Source organism: Mercenaria mercenaria, chromosome 2 (assembly GCF_021730395.1).
Source record: "Mercenaria mercenaria strain notata chromosome 2, MADL_Memer_1, whole genome shotgun sequence".
NCBI lineage: Eukaryota > Metazoa > Mollusca > Bivalvia > Venerida > Veneridae > Mercenaria > Mercenaria mercenaria.
In genome coordinates, this window is record NC_069362.1 from 23,525,874 (window position 1) to 23,547,190 (window position 21,317).

General features: G+C 35.2%; 1 protein-coding gene across 3 annotated transcripts in view; it reads left to right on the forward strand.

The window, feature by feature from the left end:
• The first annotated feature begins 3,483 nt into the window (after positions 1–3,483).
• Positions 3,484–21,317, forward strand: part of LOC123563512 (follistatin-related protein 5-like) — a 95,607-nt gene continuing 77,773 nt past the window's right edge. Inside the window, exons 1-2 of one of the 3 annotated variants that reach the window (XM_045356351.2) lie at positions 3,484–3,600; positions 14,292–14,431. In XM_045356351.2, coding sequence (XP_045212286.2) covers positions 14,348–14,431 — 84 coding nt within the window. In that variant the 5' untranslated portion in view covers positions 3,484–3,600; positions 14,292–14,347. Of the gene's footprint in view, positions 3,601–3,638; positions 3,782–14,291; positions 14,432–21,317 lie in introns of those variants that run through there. The other 2 variants (XM_045356350.2, XM_045356352.2) reach the window with 2 other exon arrangements.

Below are 21,317 nucleotides of genomic sequence, written 5' to 3' on the forward strand. Positions count from 1 at the left end.
CCAGCAGGGGTTTGACTAATTGGAAGATAGATAGAATGCTACGTTTCGTTTACTACAAACCATAAATTTACTTTCAGTGTCAAACACACAACAGCATTTCTAAATCTATATAAAAAGCAAACCTTACGAACCAAACACGCACTTTAACTCAAAGAGAGCATCAATATCAACAGTTAAAGACCAGACGAAACAAGCAAGAAGACAATAATCAAAACATCTTAGTCCTGGTGGGATTAAAGAACTGCATGTAACAAAGTCCTCCTCCACCTCTTCCGTCAGGCAGAAAAACGAAGTGCACAAATCACCAAACATCCACTTGATCTCATAACAGTTTGGTCTTAAAGGCCTGGATCTTAGCAGTGGGAAAATTCATTTCTGTCTTTGTTAACAAAGTTGGGGGATAATGACTTTCACAGTATGGTTTCCAATAAAGATGGGTTATTGTTAACTGGAAAGTCAACCAACCCTTTAACTATATAAGTGACAGTGTATTTTATTACCATTTTTATTGATAAGATATATGATAGTTTAAAAACGTATATCTGCATTTTTGGCACCTTTTATTTATATGTATCTATCCATATATTACAAATTTTGCCAGATTTTAGAAAGAAAACGTTTTGTTTAATTTGTCGAGTTCGATATGTTGTTGCTTTTTTAGTTAACAACTTTAAACTTATGAATATAAAAATGAATCATTTTTGTCAATTTTATTCAGATTAAATTTAAATCAGAATATAGTGAACATTTGTTTGAGATGTGCACACATTCAAATTTGATCTTTAAGAGATACATATCTAGATTTTTATTTTACGTCTTTCTGAATATTGTAAAGAAAAAATGTATAAGATTAATACTCATGTACATTTCAATGTAATAAAATAAAGCATGAAAAAGGTGTTTATACAACTTTTTATTGAAATTTAAAATTCACTGTAGAAGAAACACAGTGATTTAATTTCATCCCGTTTTATGTTGTATCTACTAACAGTTATTGCACATTTAAAATAATCTATTATTTTTTTTTGTAATATAAAGGTAAGATCATTTTTTTTTATTACGTTATTGGCAGACACAATCAATAAAAACAAATAAATGACTTTCACTATACCTGTGGTTTAACGGAAAAAAGAAACATTTGCAAAAGAAAATACTAATTGTTTGGCATGTAATGAAGCTCGGCATTTTTATCTAAAAATAAATTCAACAAATACACATTGTGGAGAAGCGATCAGGTATGTGAAGCGTCGTGGTTTCTTTTCGATTACATATTTATTAATTCTGACAATAAACCATAGAGACAAGTAATAGGCATCCCTATTGGGACTAACTGTGCCCAGCTCACCGCTGATTTACTTTTATACTGTTAAGGACAATAGTTTATGCTCTGTTTGACCACTGAGACACAGTTTGACAGTATTAAAGCTTTTAATGAAACCTCGAGGTACTTAGTACCTTTTAGTCTGTTCCACTGATCTGTCTAGCAATACAGGTAATACATATGTAGTATAAACACGCGGAAGAGTCTAAGTACCTTGATGGTATTTTAGATATGGACAACCTATATTTTTCACAAATGATAAAACCAATTTACTAAAAAGAATTAAAACTTAACAAAGTTAATATCTCAGATTTAGAAGCATCAATTTGGGACTTACATTTAACAATTGTGGATAGTAAGTTCGTAACAAAAATATATGATAAAGGAGACGAGTTCAAAATTTCCCTCCACATGGACAAAGATGTTCCTTTCCTTGAGCAAAATCATAACTGTGTCTATATATCACAACGTACCCGGTTTGCAAGAGCTTGCTCAAACTCAAATGATTTTAGTCATATAAATCTTCATATAACCAAACGTTATTACAACAGGGTTACACATATCCTATACTTAGGAAGGCTTTCCTAAAGCTAGGCGATTGGCCCCTCTACAGTTATTCGTTTTTCCTATTTAATTGTTTAATAAAGTGTAAGAATCCGTGATGCTTTTCTCCTAAATCCAGCAAGAACGGACGGATTATCATTATTTAGATTAAATGTAAACTGATGGTTGGATAAATACCATGGCTAAATTTATAGCCTATTTGTTCTTCTCAGAAATATGTTACTGTAAACATATGTCAAATTTTGACCTAGATTTTTAAATAAACGTTTTTACGTAATTAGTAAATTCCAAATCACAACAGTACACTTTGAACCTATGGATTTGATGAAATTCAAATTATTATAAACTCTGTTTAGTTGAAAATGGAACATCGGTCAATCTTTTCATTTTCAGCATGTTAATTTCATATCAGGTTTGTGATGTAACTAATGGCACCACAATAACAGATGTCGTGGAATCAAGAAGTACATTACAATTTCTTGTATTTTGCCATATTTGTATTGTTTATGTTAATGGCCAAAGGCAAATAACTTGCCGATTTGCTTAATGAAAAACTGAAACTGATTAACCTCGATAGTTTTCAAATTTTCTCAGCCAAACAAGCAAAATATGTATGATTTTATCAGTAAAATGAATATACAACAAAATGATGAAAAGCTTTGCATCATGTTTTTGCGGATTGATATTGCACCGCTAATGTAGGCAAAATCTCTAGCACATTTCTCAATATAAATTTGATAATCTATTAATGCACACTTACAAAATACTATCCTTTGTCAGGATAAGATCATATTCTATCCCTTGAAGATTGTAATATTTGCCGCAAAATTGTTTAATCCCACAGATTGCATTACTTGCCACATAGAGACCAGTATCCAGTTGCATTCATTTTGTGTGTTTTATTTGTTATTTTTGGGTTACCTTATTACAATTGTCATGGCTCAAGGAATATACGTACAGATGATATCACTGGTATGTTTTATTGAACTGAACTGATAATTAAATAATGTGTCCGATTTTCATTCAAATCTGTCAAAATTTGGCAGAGATATAAACAAAAACACAGGTGTGGAGTTAGAAAAGCTGTTGAGTATAATACCCAAGTTTTCTTTACATTTACTTTCAGATTCAACCCATATTTGATAGATAGTCGGGTTTTACTCCAGTTTATTATTGGACTACTTCTTTTATGGGTTGAATGCTCCGTTCAGATAAAAAAAAGAGTACTTTTGATTAGATAACCATCGCATTTCTCCACATTCAACTATTGGCGAAATGGCGAAAATATTATAAAACACTATTATTTTGCTTGAAATGGGCATAGAGATTTTTGTTTTAATTTTACTGTATGTGGCTGTAATTTTGACAGTTTAGTGTAAAAGGATCAGGTAGTATTTACCGATGCTATTCAACTTCTGTATCAAACAAAAGTGACATGAACAATCTATCTCTTATATCTCTGTTCGACAAGCTATAGTTAATGTTACATGGAGTAATGATTCATAATTGTAATATGGATAGTATATGACAACACTATGAAGTCCTTTTTTCCACCCTTTAATTCGTAAAATTTAGTTCATTCACACCTGCAATGCGCACGATGACGAAGGGAGATAATCATACGTTAAAAAAGCGAAATATCGATTTCCCCATTCCACCGAATGGAATAGTCCAGATACAGCAGCTGGCGCATTACTACGGAAAATGTCAAATTGGTAAGGATGTTATTTGTCTGTCGCCGATTTTTGTGTCATTGCTTTGTTACATTCTTACACTATGTTGTAATATGGAGTAAAATGTTATATTTTTAATGAATATTTTGTTATACCATATTAAAATATTAATCGTTGTTAATTGGATGAATAATTGATTCACCGGCGTTTTCTGAACTTGAAGGTAAAATGTGGCTTGATAATATTTCGATCGATTGGAACTTGTTGTTCATTGTCTTCTCATAGACTGTCAGAAGGAAATTATATAGATTTTTTATAATTTGCACACCTTTTTTGTAAACAAGACTGTCAAGAGGTTAGAACAAATGTATAGAGTTGCAAATACATCAAATTGGTATCTTGCATGCTTGTCGAACAATTTAACATCAATACTTGTGGAAATAGTAAAATATTCTGTCAACTTGTAGGAATTTCAGCCTTGTTTCCAAATTGGTGTTTCGTTAATTGCGTGAGAAATTTAGATAGGTTTTGCTACATTTCTTAGTGGTCATTCTACTTAGATCAGGAAGGTCTAATACGGGGAGTAGAAACTCCGTATAAATCAATACATTTATCTGTATTATGCTGTCGTCCATACCTGTAAATCTTGACCAGTCGTTAGTGATCGATATTTTGTTTTCGCCACTATCGATTAGCGTGTAATTAGCATATTACCTCATGTTAATCATGGAGCTATAACACTTATTGTTCAAAGGGTTTACCAGTCACATGTTAAGTGGCGATAATTAGATGATCAGAGATTGATCTAAAGGGATTCTGAAGCAAAAACAGCATGCGACTGCATGTGGTGATATGCTTAATTATTATGAATTAACTCAAGCTCACTTCCCTGAAGAAATATTTTACCACGTAACTTCAAACCTTTATCAAAGGGCCGGTTTTTGTTGGATTTGAATTACAAAAAAGGAAAATAACAGAAAGCTGACACTTTTCTTAATCTTGTAGAGCCATAATTATAATTATCGCATAGTGCTGCAATTTTCCTTTGATCTTTGCAGCATGTTATACATAGTAACACACATTATTACTACAAAACTGTGCTGATATCTTACAAAACTGTTGCGATATATATCAACACGGAAATCTCTATGGAGTTTCATAAGAAAAAAAGTGTTCCGATATATATCAGCGCAGTAAAACTGTTCCGATATATATCGGAACACTTTTTCTCTAGTGAGGTCCTATCAAGGGAGTATAATTTTTTCCTTTCAAAGAAAAGATGATTTTAGCTCCAATTTACAGTTCACAGAGAAAGAATTGTCACAAACACCTACATTTATAAAGTAAAAGAATAAATAAACTAGAATATTTCAAAAACTTGATAGTTATTGCCAAATTCAGAAATACATGAAATATATGAAATTCTGAGATTTCTCAAATGTTTCTTTTCTTTGATTTTTTTTACAAACAAAACAACAAGTTTTACAATATGTCTGGCCAATGAAATGCAAATATTTAAAACCAATGCAGAAATTTGTTGGGTACTTTTATCTGGGGAACACATTTTCTAAAACAGAAGTTTTAGTGTTTCAGTCAGCGAGGCGCAGAAAGGGAATCAAAATAGTAAAAATAATAATAAACAAATTTAAATGAAAATAATATATAAATTTTAATGATAAACTATGCGATAAAACAGTTATAATATGTAGTGCTCGTGTGTTACCAGGATATATCAGAGCTAGGGGTACATCTCGTTATTTTTCTCTTCACATATCTGTCTCGGCCTACCGGCCTCGACGATATGTACAGAGAAAAATACCCTCGATGTACCCCTAGCTCTGATATATCCTGGTAACACACTCTCACACATACTATAACTATTACTTATTGTTTATAATGTCAGATTTCTACATACAGAAACAAACATTCTTCTTGAACGTAGGGAATGTTTCAAACGAAATTGTTGTTTAAACTCCAAAAATTAGTTTAATAAATTTAATCTTAAAACTGATGTGTGAAAAATACAATGTATTTACATTAAAATAACAATATTTTTTTAAAAAGGCCGACAACGAAGTTACATTTAGTATTCCGAACTTTTAGATAAAACTGCAGAAAATCATCTAGGTTTAACATTCATTTAAATGGTGAAGAAAAGAGCAATATCATAAACAAATATTTTAAGGCAACAGTTTACAGTTTTGACTTGCTATTTTCATTAAAATATGTCCTAATTTTTTTGTTCTAAATACTCTGAATCAACAAGGCAAATATCATGTAAAAAACGACATCTTTCTCTCTGGGTAAGACAAGTCTAGATTTAGCCATTTTCACAGGGCGAAAAGTAACATTAATGTAGATATTTTCCATTTAAAAACAGATGCAGGCAATAATTTAATGGCAGAACTTTTGTTTTCAACAAAAAATTCAACAAATGCTTTCCCAGATTTTCACTGAAAGGACGAGTTAAACTGTAAGGCGTAAGTGTTTGAGTAATAGCAGAATAACCTACGGCATACGCTTCGATTGGACGACAGCATAAGATAAGATAAATGCCGGTTTCCAGTCCCCGTATCAGTTGTTCCAGCTTAGATCTAATACGACATCAGTTCTAAAATAACGGCATAATTTCACAGATTTATATTTTAGTCTGTGGATAGGGGTATCGGCCAGTACATGCATACTGCTTAATGACCATTTGTATCATGGCATTTTATATTTATGATACAAGGCTGTAATTTTTTCTGCCTTTATATTATTTTTTATTTCTAACACGATCCGCAGCAATTGCTGTATAAACATATAGCGAAATCACCTATACATGAGTCTACGATAAAATATGGTTGGCTATCTATCTGTCTATCTATTTATACTGCAGCGCTCCTCTCTGCGAGTATTATGTGCAGCTGCGCGCCTGTACAAGAAGTTAAAAGTAGATTGGATAGAAGGATAAAAGTAATACACGGTGTGTATTGCAGTATAAATACAGTTGATAGTGTTAAAAACAAGAAGGATTTACAGATAAAAGCAGTTTAAAAACAGGTCTATCATGGTAAGCATTGTGTACAAGTTTGGTCACACCCTGTTTAAACTGATTCAAGGTGGGGGCTTGCACAAGTACTGGAAGGGCATTCCAAAGTACTATGGTGGCTGGGAAGAAAGAGTACTTATAGTAATTACAGGGAGTGAGGATCTGAGTAAAGGAGTGGGGATGCATATGTCTTGTTAGACGGGATGGGGGGCTGACATAGGGGGGGAGTGGCACAGCAACCAGACCATTCACTATCTTGTAGAACATAAGGAGGCGTGAATCAGATCTCCTATCATCAAGGGTACGCCATCTCAGCTGACCTAGCATGTTTGTGACACTGCTGTAAGGCAGGGGTTCCATTTGACCCGGGACCCCGGGTCCGGACCTGGGAGATTTTCAAAAGACGCTCAAAGGACCCGGCAAGATACTTGCCTGTGCGTCCTTCAGGACCCGGAGGCATTTACCTTTGATAATCCTTTCTCTTATCATTCATTTCCTTCAGTAAAACTATTTCCACGATAGACACGTGTATTCCAAAATAAACACTCGCGGTCATGCCCTCCTGCAGTTGATCTTCTGCTAAATCCCGTCCTTTCTCCTGTAGACATGCCTCGCTGATTTTTTTATCAGCAAGTTACGTCACGGCTAGTGCACATAGGTAAGAAGAATCAATGAAGTGTTGAAATTAATTGATAAAGAGTATTGATCCTGTGTACTGTCAAAAAAGGCGCCAGTTATTAAATTATCGTAAGCAGCTGATTACCGAGCATGTGAAAAGTGCCCTGCAAGATTTTTTCATGCCAACTTTAAATTAGACCAGTGATCATACCGTAATTTCAACAAGGAACTTCACAAATTTTGATGAATTTTGAAAGCAAAAATAAGTTTTGAATGTCCGTTCACGAGTCTAATTACACCCGATGTCATATGCAACAACAACAACATATTTCCAAAGTTCATAAAAAGAAATTACTTTCAATGCAGTTTTTAATGATAAGTAGCATCATTATTTGAGGAACTATCTCTGATTTAGCTTAGTTGGCCAAGTAAACTGAGCAAAAACTACTTTCGAATGACATTCCGAAAGTGTACCAGTATCCGGATAGTACATTTTGGATACATTTTTATAGAGTGTTATAGCACTGTTCTGTTATTAAAAATTAAATGAAATATAGAAGAAAAACCTAATCAAAATAACATGAATTTTGATAAATATTAGTTAACATTATGAGACTATATGACCTGAAACTGACATTTTTATTATGCTGTAACATGATCTTGGGTTTATTGTTTTCTTAGGTAAAGATCTACGTATTACTAAATAAAAAAATATAGTCAATTATATGGACGTGTTGGGACAGGACTCCTGTATTTTGGAAAAGGACCCTTCAAAATTTGGCCCCAAGGGTCCTGGGACTCTTGGGTTTTCAGGTCTAGTGGAACCCCTGCTGTAAGGGGAGTAGTCATGATTTACCCATCGCGCTGCCCTCCGCTGAATCATTTCGATCTGGTGGATGTTTTGTTGGGTGTAAGGGTTCCAAACACAGCTAGCATATTCTAGCTGTGGCCTGACTAGTGATTTATAAGCTACTTCTCGAACTTTTGGGTTCTTGCATGGGATGTTTCGTTTAATGAAGTTTAGTGTTCGGGTAGCTTTGGACGTGACTAAATTGATGTGTTTATTCCAATTTAGATCTGAGGATATAGTGACCCCAAGGTACTTTGCATCAGGAACTGTTTCCAAGACTTGGCCATGGAGTGTGTACTTTGATTTAAAAGGGTTTTTTTACCTTGTTATGTTCATAACAGTGCATTTTGAGGGGTTGAACTCCATGTCCCACTTACTTTCCCAGGCTGGCTGTTACATTTCACCCCCCTATGATTGTGGCATAAGAGATTCTACTTCTTTTCCATTACATACGAATTATTTCAGGTCCAAACGGTTGAAAACAGCATTTCAAAAACATAAATATGATAAAAAGTCATACTGACCTATGTGTAGGACCGTAAAACTCGTTCTGATCTCTACGAGCGAATTCAGTTAGCTCAATTATGATTCAGCGGTGACGTCATAAATGTATGACATAAAGTATGACGTCATAATGATGTGGCGTCATATAAAAGTTAAGCTCGTCACTCGTAACACAGGGTCAACTTGCCTAATTTGATGATTCTGTTCATAAATAGTTTGCGAGCTGTTAGATTACTAATTTATAAATACTTCTCAAAATTCTGATAAAAAAGAAACAAATATCTATACGTTCCATTAGCTATGCAACACTTTCTATCCATAGGGGGTAAATTGTAACAGCATATGACCCGAATGACGTATTATGCTGAAAATGTAGTACTGTAAAATGCGAATTATTTGCGTTGTTAGAAACGAAATAATAAATATTTTCCAATAATTTTATCAATTAATAAAACATGGGCAGGAGTTTGGATGCGAATAATTAAATCACTCGTGCTATGCACTCGTGATTTAGTTACTACGCATCCAAACTCCTGCCCATATTTTATTAACTGATAAAATATAGGAACATATTTATTATTTCTTAAGTATGCTATTGCTAGGACAGTGTAGTCTAATGCTTATAATGAAAAATTGTGTATTAACTCTTTGCCTGTGTAAATTTGAACTTGTCCCTTTCACGTTCGGTGACTAAATGTATGTTGTATGTTGAATAGATCGAGTTTAGAATGAGTAAATACTGTTAATCCATACTGTATTATAATCATAGGCATCCTTAACTGCAAAAAAATGTTTACTGCAGTTTCAGTTTCAAATGATTACAGCACATACTAGTATAAAGTACCATTTTGGGAACATGCTGTTTTCAAGGGCAGATAACTCTTTTTCAGTACTGGTGACCCATGACTTTTATTGCATATCTTTGTTTCTTAGATGATTGTCCTTCAATATCCAAAGTTTGAAGAAATTCTATTAATGGGAAAAATTTCGCCCATCTAATATACAGAGTCTCGAGGGAACGCCTTTAAACGGCATTTTAAAGTCTGTTTAATAATTAATTTCTCATGCCTTTTATAATTAACTTTTAACAATGAAAATTTAATGGGCTAAAATAACTGACATACAGTTGCTGCAGAAAGTCTCATGTCGTAATGCGCCATGTCACAGTGTATTATGCATAGTGCTATATTGTAATCTTCTTGGTGCTTGCTTGTTATTGCCAAATTGTATTAATTTGCAACTGAAATTGAAGATAACATATTTCTGCAGTCGAAAGTGAAATCATGTCAATTGAAATAAAAAGATTTTGCTCATATGATTAATTAATCATTCCAAACTATTCAATATGACTCAAGCCAAATACAAGAAGTTGCCAACTACGAAAAGGACAAGAGAATTACCATTTTGGTTTTAGACACATATAAACCCCCCCCCCCCCACACACACACAGAGGCACATGTAAGTTTGCTGCAATGTATTAAAAATACAATAAGCCATGATACAATCATCATAAAGCAGTATGCTTATACCGGCAGATATCCCCTTCTATAACTTTTTTTTTCCGTCTATAAAAGGGGCCGTTTATAGGCTTCCCTTCAGAAAATTTCTTTTAAATCATGTAGTTTTCCCCAAAATTGACTTTTCATCAGGTTTTTTATTCCCTTTTGCCCAAATACCGAGCTATTTTTTCCCCAAAATCACAGGCCTGGGCCCCTTCCCCCACCTGATAAAAAAAACCTGTATAATAGCCTGAAATATAATTATTTTACCAGTTAGTATAATTTTGTTTGATTACTGTCCTATTTGTCCACTTCACAGCACAGAACAGTACCAACAGCTGCTGATGTTTTCATAAACCATCAGTATCTGTTTTAGTCTTGTGAGAGAAATGTTAATGCTAGCAAGAAATTTGAACCTCACTAGATCAGAGAAATAAAAGTTACTGTGCATGAAAATTTAACAGTTTACAAAATATGTATATTATTCTATGAATTGATTGTCAGTATACTGATATTTGCCTTGAAATCTGGAAAAGGCCATGAACAGGGGGCAGGACGTGTAAAGTATCCATAGGTGGTTTAAGCGAGAAAAATGTGTTTTTCGGTGCAAAATGGCGGAAAAGCGTTTACATGTGTCACAGAAATTTTAAATTTCTTTGGAGTAAGTGTGTTTTTCTTGATTTATATCCATAACGCGTACGTCCATGTTGTGGCAAGATTACTTGTCTATCATCGACTTTCAACCCGGGGCCAATGATTTTCGATGTAAAAAACTTATTGAAAAACAGTGGTGAGACACGGCCGTCGAAACCTTTCCAAACTCACTTTATGATTGCTTTTCTCACACAAATCTTGTAGTTTTCACCTCAGTAACGTTGTTGATCGTTGAATTATCATTTATGCTCCATTTGTTATACTAAAAGCGGGCGCTATCATTTGTGCTCCATTTGTTATACTAAAAGCGGGCGCTAAAGTCCCTCACGCCCGATTTTTTTAGTATAAGCCAGTTTTGTTATCTTTCGGGTTGGTTTAAGACAATTTTGTATCTACTCGGGAATGTCCTTACAATCCGAATGAAGGTTATAATATTTTTCGTAATGTTCTGTGAATGTAAATACCATAATCACCGATGGATACTTTACACGTCCTACCGCCTGATGAAGGGGCTACACTTATGGACTGTGCAATGCCTTTTTGAAAGAACTGTTGTTTTAATGCATTAGCAATGATGTTCCAGCACTGAAATTTCAGGTAACTAGGTTTAACATCATTCTCAGCAGTTTTGAATTTTCAGCTCACCTGTTACAAAGTGACAAGGTGAGCTTTTGCGATCGCGCAGCGTCCGTCGTCCGTGCGTGCGTCAGTCCGTAAACTTTTGCTTTTGACCACTCTAGAGGTCACATTTTTAGTGGGATCTTTATGAAAGTTGGTCAGAATGTTCATCTTGATGATATCTAGGTCAAGTTCGAAACTGGGTCACGTGCCATCAAAAACTAGGTCAGTAGGTCTAAAAATAGAAAAACCTTGTGACCTCTCTAGAGGCCAAATACTTCACAAGATCTTCATGAAAATTGGTCAGAATGTTCACCTTGATGATATCTAGGTCAAGTTCGAAACTGGGTCACGTGCTGACAAAAACTAGGTCATTAGGTCTAAAAATAGAAAAACCTTGTGACCTCTCTAGAGGCCATAGATTTCACAAGATCTTCATGAAAATTGGTCAGAACGTTCACCTTGATGATATCTAGGTCAAATTCGAAACTGGGTCACGTGCCATCAAAAATTAGGTCAGTAGGTCAAATTATAGAAAAACCTCGTGACCTCTCTAAAGGCCATATTTTTCATGGGATCTGTATGAAAGTTGGTCTGAATGTTCATCTTGATGATATCTAGGTCAAATTTGAAACTGGGTCACGTGCAATCAAAAACTAGGTCAGTAGGTCAAATAATAGAAAAACCTTATGACCTCTCTAAAGGCCATATTTTTCATGGGATCTGTATGAAATTTGGTCTGAATGTTCATCTTGATGATATCTAGGTCAAGTTTGAAACAAGGTCATGTGCGATCAAAAACTAGGTCAGTAGGTCTAAAAATAGAAAAACCTTGTGACCTCTCTAGAGGCCATACTTGTGAATGGATCTCCATAAAAATTGGTCAGAATGTTCATCTTGATGATATCTAGGTCAAGTTCGAAAGTGGGTCACGTGCTTTCAAAAAGGAGGTCAGTAGGTCAAATAATGAAAAAACCTTGTGACCTCTCTAGAGGCCATATTTTTCATGGGATCTGTATGAAAGTTGGTCTGAATGTTCATCTTGATGATATCTAGGTCAGGTTTGAAACTGGGTCAACTGCGGTCAAAAACTAGGTCAGTAGGTCTAAAATTATTAAAATCTTTTGACCTCTCTAGAGGCCTTATTTTTCAATGGATCTTCATGAAAATTGATCTGAATGTTCACCTTGATGATATCTAGGTCAGTTTCAAAACTGGGTCACGTGCGGTCAAAAACTAGGCCAGTAGGTATAAAAATAGAAAAACCTTGTGACCTCTCTAGAGGCCATATTTTTCATGAGATCTTCATGAAAATTAGTGAGAATGTTCACCTTGATGATATCTAGGTAAAGTTCAAAACAGGGTCACGTACCTTCGAAAACTAGGTCAATAGGTCAAATAATAGAAAAACCTTGTGACCTCTACAGACCATATTTTTCAATGGATCTTCATGAAAATTGGTCAGAATTTTTATCTTGATAATATCTAGGTCAAGTTCAAAACTGGGTCACATGAGCTTAAAAACTAGGTCACTATGTTAAATAATACAAAAAAATGACGTCATACTCAAAACTGGGTCATGTGGGAAGAGGTGAGCGATTCAGGACCATCATGGTCCTCTTGTTTTATTTTTAGTTCTGTGCGATTGGCAATTTTATTTAAGTGGTATTTTAAGTATCTAGTGGCACAGAATAGTATGAGATAGTATGTTTAAACATGAACTGGACATTTAAAATGTTTGTAAAGACAATGTTTTTCTTCTCAAGAATTGTGAGAAGTTCATTTTGCAATTCATGTTCTCTTTTTTTGCGAATGAATCATGTTGATTTCTTAATAGTCATTATGTTAAGTTCTTTACAAAGATTTAATTGCAGATGGCAATCCGTCAAAAATTGCATAATGACGACTCATGGAAAAAATGGTTAATCAAAGAAAAACTTAGTTATTTTTCAATTTTTGGGCTCAGACAATGTTGCAAGTACATAAAAATGAACATGTTTTACACTTTTAAGTCTGGAATTCTGACCTTTTCCGGACTCGAAGGCATATGATGTATCAGTTAAATGACAGTTATTTGGTAGCATTATAAACATGTTTATTTGCTGTTTAATTTTCATATTTAGCAACTGTATCTTTCTGTAGTTTGGTGATGTTCAGGTCTGATATCCTTTCCGCGGCAGTAACACAGTAAAACATATTAACATCTGATGGCCCTTTCACGCTTCCGTAAAATAACATTTATTACACAAATTTTATTTTGAAAATATTTCTGAAATGTTTATATCTGCAGCTCTCAAATACGGAAATATCTGACATCCAAGGCATATACTGACACTTTTAGACAACTTTGAACAATTTGATGAAGTTACAAAAATCTCCATATACCCTAGCTTGCTCTATTACAGACCCCTGTGGGATTTTTGTTTATTCGAGTGCAAATATTTTTTCGTAGGTGAAAAGCTGACATGTTGCGCTAAAGCCCAGGTGTTTTCAATTCGTTAGAAAGTGCTGAAAATGACGCCCCATTAGCAAAACAAAAGAAGTCCATGCGCATACATTTAGATGGGGTGTCCCCTGCGCGTGAACACTGACTATAGACTAATGCAAATGCAACTTTCGTTTTCAAGTTTAGCCTGTGTACTTTCATTTTCTTTACTTCCGGAAAAAGCTGAAGGTTGTCTGACATCTTTTTCTGTGTTTTCAAAAACATACGTATGCCTAGCAAGATTATATAATGTGTCAGCTGTCCTAAGGATATGAAAAAGTGGCTGATACTGTAGAACGAGATTTCTTTTATGGATAACGCTGAGATTTTGATTTTGTAAATGTATTTGAATGATCATACTTAGTTTAGCTATTGCTCCTTAACATGCCAGTCTCATACCAGTATTTAATATACTCAGCAGGAAGTAGTTCTAACTTTTAAATGCAATTGTTATATTTGTGATTTATATTTCAGATTCATATGTGATATAATGGTGTTATAATTTGGTGTACACACCACCGAGCTGAACTATGACAATGCTGCCATTTACAGTCTTAGCGCTTATTGCCCTGTTGTTTGATGCACCACACGTGCACTGCAGACCGAGGGAGAAGGTTTGTATACTAGGATTTTCTCTATGTACAAAAATTGTTTCTTGCGGATTGTCAGAGGGATGCCTGGAAATATATGCAAGTTTACAGGTCTTAGGATTAGATTTATTAGGTTAATTTTTACCCTGCTAAATTTCTATAATGAACTCATCCATCTTTCAGTTTGGACAGTGCCATTAACTGTTAAAAGGGGTGCTTACCTGAAAGATACTGACTGAATGGCAAACAGTGCAGATCTTGAACAGACTGCACATATGTGCAGGCTGATCATGATCTACACTAGTCGCAAAGGCAGAATCAATAGTGTTTAGCATGATAAAGGTTAAACCTGATTTGTGGATTCATACTCTCATTGACTTGAAAAATGTTGGTCACATGTTCAAGTCTGATTGGTATTATGTGGATTTTGACAATAGTCTGCAGTAATGGCCAAATTTTAACAAGCAATCCTCACCAGGTTTTTGCTCTAAAGTACAGTGTATATATATATATATGATACTAAGTAGATTGTCAAGAAAATTCATGAAGAAGAAAGAAATTTCAAACATTTGCAGGTACATCACGCCTGCAATAACTGCAAGTGTGATATTGACAATTTTGAACCTGGGTATTTGAGATCGCTTTCAAATACGCTCCATCGATCAACTTGAAATTTGTACATTTTCTGCAAATCTTTGCTGTCTGTTTTGGTAGGGTTTGTTATTCAGACGAATAATACATAGCATGGATATAGGGTTAATTAAATACTTCATGGACTATTTCATGGTTAAAAGAAGCAAAAAATTATCTCAGTTTAAGAATTTTAAATAGAAAAAGTGGACAAACTTGCAGATAAAGCAGGCAATACTTACCAGTAATAGATTTAATTTTGATGAATATCATGTCTGCAATAACTTCCGCTGAAGAGTATTGTTGATCCTTTCAGGTATTACTGTGACAAAAACAGTTTGGGAGCAGATATGATATGTCATCCCAAATATCTTGATATTGTAATAATATGTGTAATAAATATTAAACAGGGTTTCCACTGGCCCCAATTTTTTTCCGCCACAAAATATCGAAGTCAACGACACGTAGGGGGAGGGGCGTCCAGTTGGTGTATTCTCCAACACACTGTGCATGTTGCAACAATTTGTCATTTTTACAGTTTTTCATTATTTGATTGTAAAACTATTATTGGGGGATTGGGGATGGGGTAGGGGGCTGTCCCCTTGGAAATTTTTGAAATGCATGAAATGAAGGCCTTTTGTGCATTATGTTCAAAATTTTGAGATAATGGAGAGGTTAGTACCCTTTTGATGAGGGGGTGGGGGTCAGGGGGCTTTCCCCCTGGAACATTCTGAAATACAGGCATGAAATGGTGGCCTCTGGTGCATTTTAAGGTCCAAAATTTTGAGGTAAAGGATGGGTTAGTATCCTCTTTATGAGTGTGGGGGAGTTGGGGGGGGGGGGAGGGGGTCAGACGGTTTTCCCTCTGGAAAAATGATAAAATAGAGGTATGGAATGGTGGCCTCTGGTGTGTTTCTTGGTCTAAATTTTGAGAAAATATTATTATTATTCCTTTGCCAAAATAGCAGGGTACTTCTCAGCAAAAATTAAAAAATACATTTGCATAGGTAGGTCTTCTCTGAATGACCAAAATTAATCGGAAATTGGGGTCGCGAAAATGTGTGACAAACAAAAAAAAGGCAATCAAGACTAGCATTATTTATAAAATGAAAATTTATAACTTATTTTCTATGGCCAGAGCTAATTTTTACCATTGATTTCTGCTTGTTTATCGCAGTTTTTCATTGGAATTTGCCAAAATCAATCTACGATCATGATTTAAAAATTATTGGAATTTATCGCGGATGTCCCGTCAGTCGTTCATTCCGAAGTTTTGCTACAGAATATAACTTAGAAATGGCTACTTTGACACTACTTTCGTGATTCCGCTTGTTAAAACATGTATAAATCAGCTGTAAGTGTCTTGTAATTCAGGCTGTGAAACATGACTCATTTGTTTACTACCACGCCAGCGATGACACATGTAAAGGCGGAGCTTAATAATTTTGCCGATAAAATACGTCACGCGTTCTACATCCAAAGCTGTCACTGGTTTATCGCATGTTTAAATTAACGTCAAAGATCGAGAGGCACGTGGCAGCTTGTGTAATTGATGCCGAATCGCTAATCCCTAGCTTGGTGACACGCTGTGTATTGTGTATCATGAACGGAAACGCCCGCGGGTAATATTGATTTTTTAGGCAAGACAGAGAGTACTTAAGACAGAGAAATACACATTATAAAAAATACATTTACAGCAAAAACTTTTTTCGCCAATTTTTTATTTTTTTCGCCATTGGCGACTTTGGCGGATTGCAGCGGAAACCCTGATTAAAACACAACATCTGTAGAGTAGCATGGAGCTCAGGTTTATTTGGAATGAAAATAGTTTTGTCTCTAGGGAGACCCTTGCTCCTCAGAGGTGCTGTTCACAGAGATCTTGCTGTTGTTTGTTCACAGAGGTCATGCTGTATGTTCACAGAGGTCATGCTGTTTGTTTACAGAGGTCATGCTGTATGTTCACAGAGGTCATGCTGTTTGTTCACAGAGGTCATGCTGTTGTTTGTTCACAAATGTCATGCTCTCATAATATGTTCTTCGGTTCATCCGTGTTAGATCATGATAAACAGTAACTGTTCTTGTTTGAATCTTCCACTTTACTGCTCAGCTTTGTGTATTCTTAGCTTGTATTCATGTGTCCTGAACATAAATCATCTTCTGTGAACTTCACAAGGCCAAAATTAGACAATAAAATGTCTTTAGAAGGCAGTAAGAGCAATAAAGTCTGTCTTTATGACCCAAACAGTTCTAAGGAAGGATTGATTAGAGGCCAGGAGTGAATAATTTACAAAAATCTTGGACTGATAAAACTTTTTTTTGAGGCAAATGTGTGTGATTAACTCCAAGAAAATAGTACTTACTTTGTACAAAATTACGTTGTCTATTTCCTAATCTCTGTGCTCCATGAATTATTTACTTTGTTAAATTGTCCACGATCAGTTCTTGTTTTCTACGGATCCCCACAGGACTCCGACAGGAGGAAATATTTCATCTAGAAGAGGAGATATATTTTAAGGTCTGGGATTTTTCAGGATTGGTGTTGTGGTAATTCAGCTGGAAATAAACATTTCTGAATTAAAATGTAATTATATCTTGTTTAGTAAGTGAGAAAACTTTTAAAAAAAGAAGTGTAGGTCCATGTCTTTTATCAGAAGTCCTGTAGTACTCAATCTGCCTGTCCATCTGTCTATGTCCAGTTGCCTTTTTCAAGGGCCATAATTTAGTAATCGCTATTCAGATTTAAATTTAGACTTGGTAGAGTTTTGAGTTATCTCTTTAAAAAGTCCTCAGTGATAACCCCCCCCCCCCCCCTCGACACACATACACCTCTTATGGTAATAAGGGTAGAAGATTGTTACTGTTACTAAAGATATGAGGTTCTTTTTTTTTCGTTTTGCCAAAGGCATTGTGACTTGGATCATTTCATAGGATATCTTTTACTGACCAGTACAAATGAAATTATTTGTGCTGTGCCCATATGAACTACCTGGTGCCTAAATGTGATATTTGATGGGAGACTTTGAATCAGGACTGTCTGGATGATTTCCATATTGATGAGTTTAGCCACTGTCATTAAAGTTTCACCAGTTTGTCTATCATGTTAATACTGCAGTTCTGATTCCTCCTGAAAATGAGTCAGGCAAATGTGTCACTCCTGAGAAATGGGAGGTAGTGTTTGGAATACTAATGTTTTGGTTACAAGAACATTTTCAGATAGTATCACATGATTCAGATGAAAAGCGATTGAAGCATGCCCTTTTGTCTCCGTATATTGGAAATAATTTGATATTTTGCATGCAATAATATTTCAAAGTCCCAGAGAAGACAAATGTAACAGAGCTGATATTTTATACAGAATACATTTACATAAAGAATTATGTCTCCCACCACACAGTGGTGTGGGAGACATATTGGTTTACTCCAGTCTGTGTGTGTGTCTGTGTGTCTGTCTGTCACAAAGCCTGTCCGCATTCTAAGTCAAACATTTCTTATCCGATCTTCACCAAACTTAAACAAAATGTGTTTGACTATAAGACCTCGACCAAGTTCGATAACTAGCCAAATCAGTCCAGGCATATTGGAGTTACGGCCCTTGAATTACCAAAAATCGGCCTTATTACACTTGTCCGCACTCTAAGTCGAATATTTCTCATGGGATCATCACCAAACTTGAACAGTATGTGTTTGACTATGAGACCTTGGCCAAGTTCGATAACTAGCCAAATCTGTCCAGGCAATTTGGAGTTACGGCCCTTGAATTATCGAAAAAATCAGCCTTTTTATTTTTGTCCGCACTTAAAGTTGAACATTTCTCATCAGATCTTCACCAAACTTGATCAGAATGTGTTTGACCATGAGATCTCAGCCAAGTTCGATAACTAGCCAAATCGGTCCAGGCATTTTGGAGTTATGGCCCTTGAATTACCGAAAAATCGGCATTTTTGCTTTTGTCCGCACTCTAAGTCCAACATTCCTCATCCGATCTTCACCATATTTGACCATAAGACCTCGAACAAGTTCGAAAATGAGCCAAATCGATCCAGGCATTTTGGAGTTCTGGCCCTTGAATTGTAGTGAGTAAACAGTATATAAAGACTGACCTGCTATTTAGATGATTCAGGCAGTTGTGGGAGACATTCGCTTTTCTCAAAAGCAGCTCTAGTTTTAACTTGTTTTTCAAAATTAAAGCATCTGCATTGTTAGAATCCTGAATATAGAAATCTTAACAGAATTTTCACACCAAAGTTTAAGGAACTCTTAGATACTTTATGTCTGAGGTTTTAGTTGGTTGTTATTAGACCTCCTCTGGTTAAAAACAAGTTTTAGGCCTATAGGATTGCACATTTTCCATCCATCATTCGATTTGCTATTTTGTCCATCAGTCTGTTAGCCACACATAATGTGATCTGCCAGCTGTCAAGAAATTTTGATATTACTTTGCACAAATGTCTCCCATAATGAAATGATGTATCATGCACAATAGGCCAGTAACTCAAAGGTCAAGGACACACTTGGAGATCAAAATTTGATCAAATGTTTCATTAAGATTTTTTTTTTTTCTCTTTTTACTCTGGCACCAGTCTAAAATGAAATGTTTTTGAAAATATCTTTGTTATATGTTTTATTATTATTTATGTGTTATATAAATACACTGGGACCCCGCTATAACGCTGTCGTCGGGGTCCAAGGTTCGAGACCTGCGGATCTAGCGGGGTTAAATTTATAACGCGGGTTGATCGTATCAGCGGTATACGCAATACCCCACCCACCGGTAACGTATTTTGGACGCAGTTTTATGTTAATAAGAAATAAGAATCGTATAAACGGGACATTTATTTACCTTAAATGCTACTGAAAAATACATTAAAAGAATTATAATGCTGTGTCATCTTCTCATTTTGTCGTGATTATAAAAGAAAATTGGATTTGTGTATCCCGGAAGTAAACATATATAACATTGTGTGAGGAGTGCGCAGTCGTGAGAATTACATATGCACTGCAATTGCACTGGAGTTTATGTAACTAAAAGAGAAAAAACGCGGACAGTCTTAAAAAAATTAATTGTGAATAGATCTATATGAAGGAAATCGATAAATAAGATAGAAAATTTTTAAATCACTGTTGTTGATATACGACATTAAAAAGGGAGCACATTCTCAGTAAGGCTTTCAGTGCGTCGAATCTTCGTTATTTCCGATGAATTGAGTGTGATGATTACGAAAAACGGCTGCAGTTTATAACAAAATTCAATTTTTTATTCACTCAAGTGATCATGTCATCTGCTGAATTGGTGCAAACTTAAACGGTTTGATAGTTGACTGACCAATGTTACACGCTTGTTATGCAAACAATCTAATTTTGACACGGTACTGATTGCCTAATTGTTACATATCTACATGTATTGAAACTTTAACAAAGGCGATACGCAAACAAGTAAGCTAGCAGATGGTTATTAATTTTTGTGACAGTTGTCATGTAAAAGTGTTAAAGTATTAATCCCCAGTGATAACGTGGTTCCCGCCGAAACGAGAGGACGAGCCTAATTCATGATAACTGGTGAAATAACCATTCATAATGCTTGCACATTACTTGACAAGTAAATATTAGTATTTCTTTCATTTCAAATACCCACTAAGTATATGGCAACATAGCTCAGTTGGGTAAAATGCAGATAATAATTGGGTGTAAGCAAATCGTTTTGTAGGTTCGAATCCTCACGAGGGTTGTTTTTTTTTCAGATTTTTTTCCTATTTGTTTTCATTTTTGCTTCCGTATTTTTGTTTCTTTCTTGGTGGTTTGTTGTCGAGCACGCCATTTTCGGTGTATGTGCGTGCGTGCGTGCGTCCGATTTTGTCCGAACCATAACTTTGACATGCATGGACCAATCTTGTTTCATATTTCATATTTCGCATTAATGTTTAACTCAATGAGAATACGTGTCATGCGCAAACCCCATATTTCTATCTAAAAGGTCAAATTAAAGATTGTCCGTAGCATTTCTCCTTCATGCATGGTAGGATTTTGATGTAACTTGGCACGAATGTTCACCATTATAAGACGGAGTGTCATGCGTAAGAAGCAGGTCCCTAGGTCCAAGGTCTAGGTCACACTTAGAGGTCAAAGATGCTGGTGGGCTTGACATTCTGTCCGTGGGCATACTTGTATTTTTATATATGTCTTTATATAATACACTGGTATGTTCATTATTTGCATGACTTTGTGCATGCATTTAATCAATATCTTCTTTGTTATGTAATAAACTATTCTGATCTGCCATCTC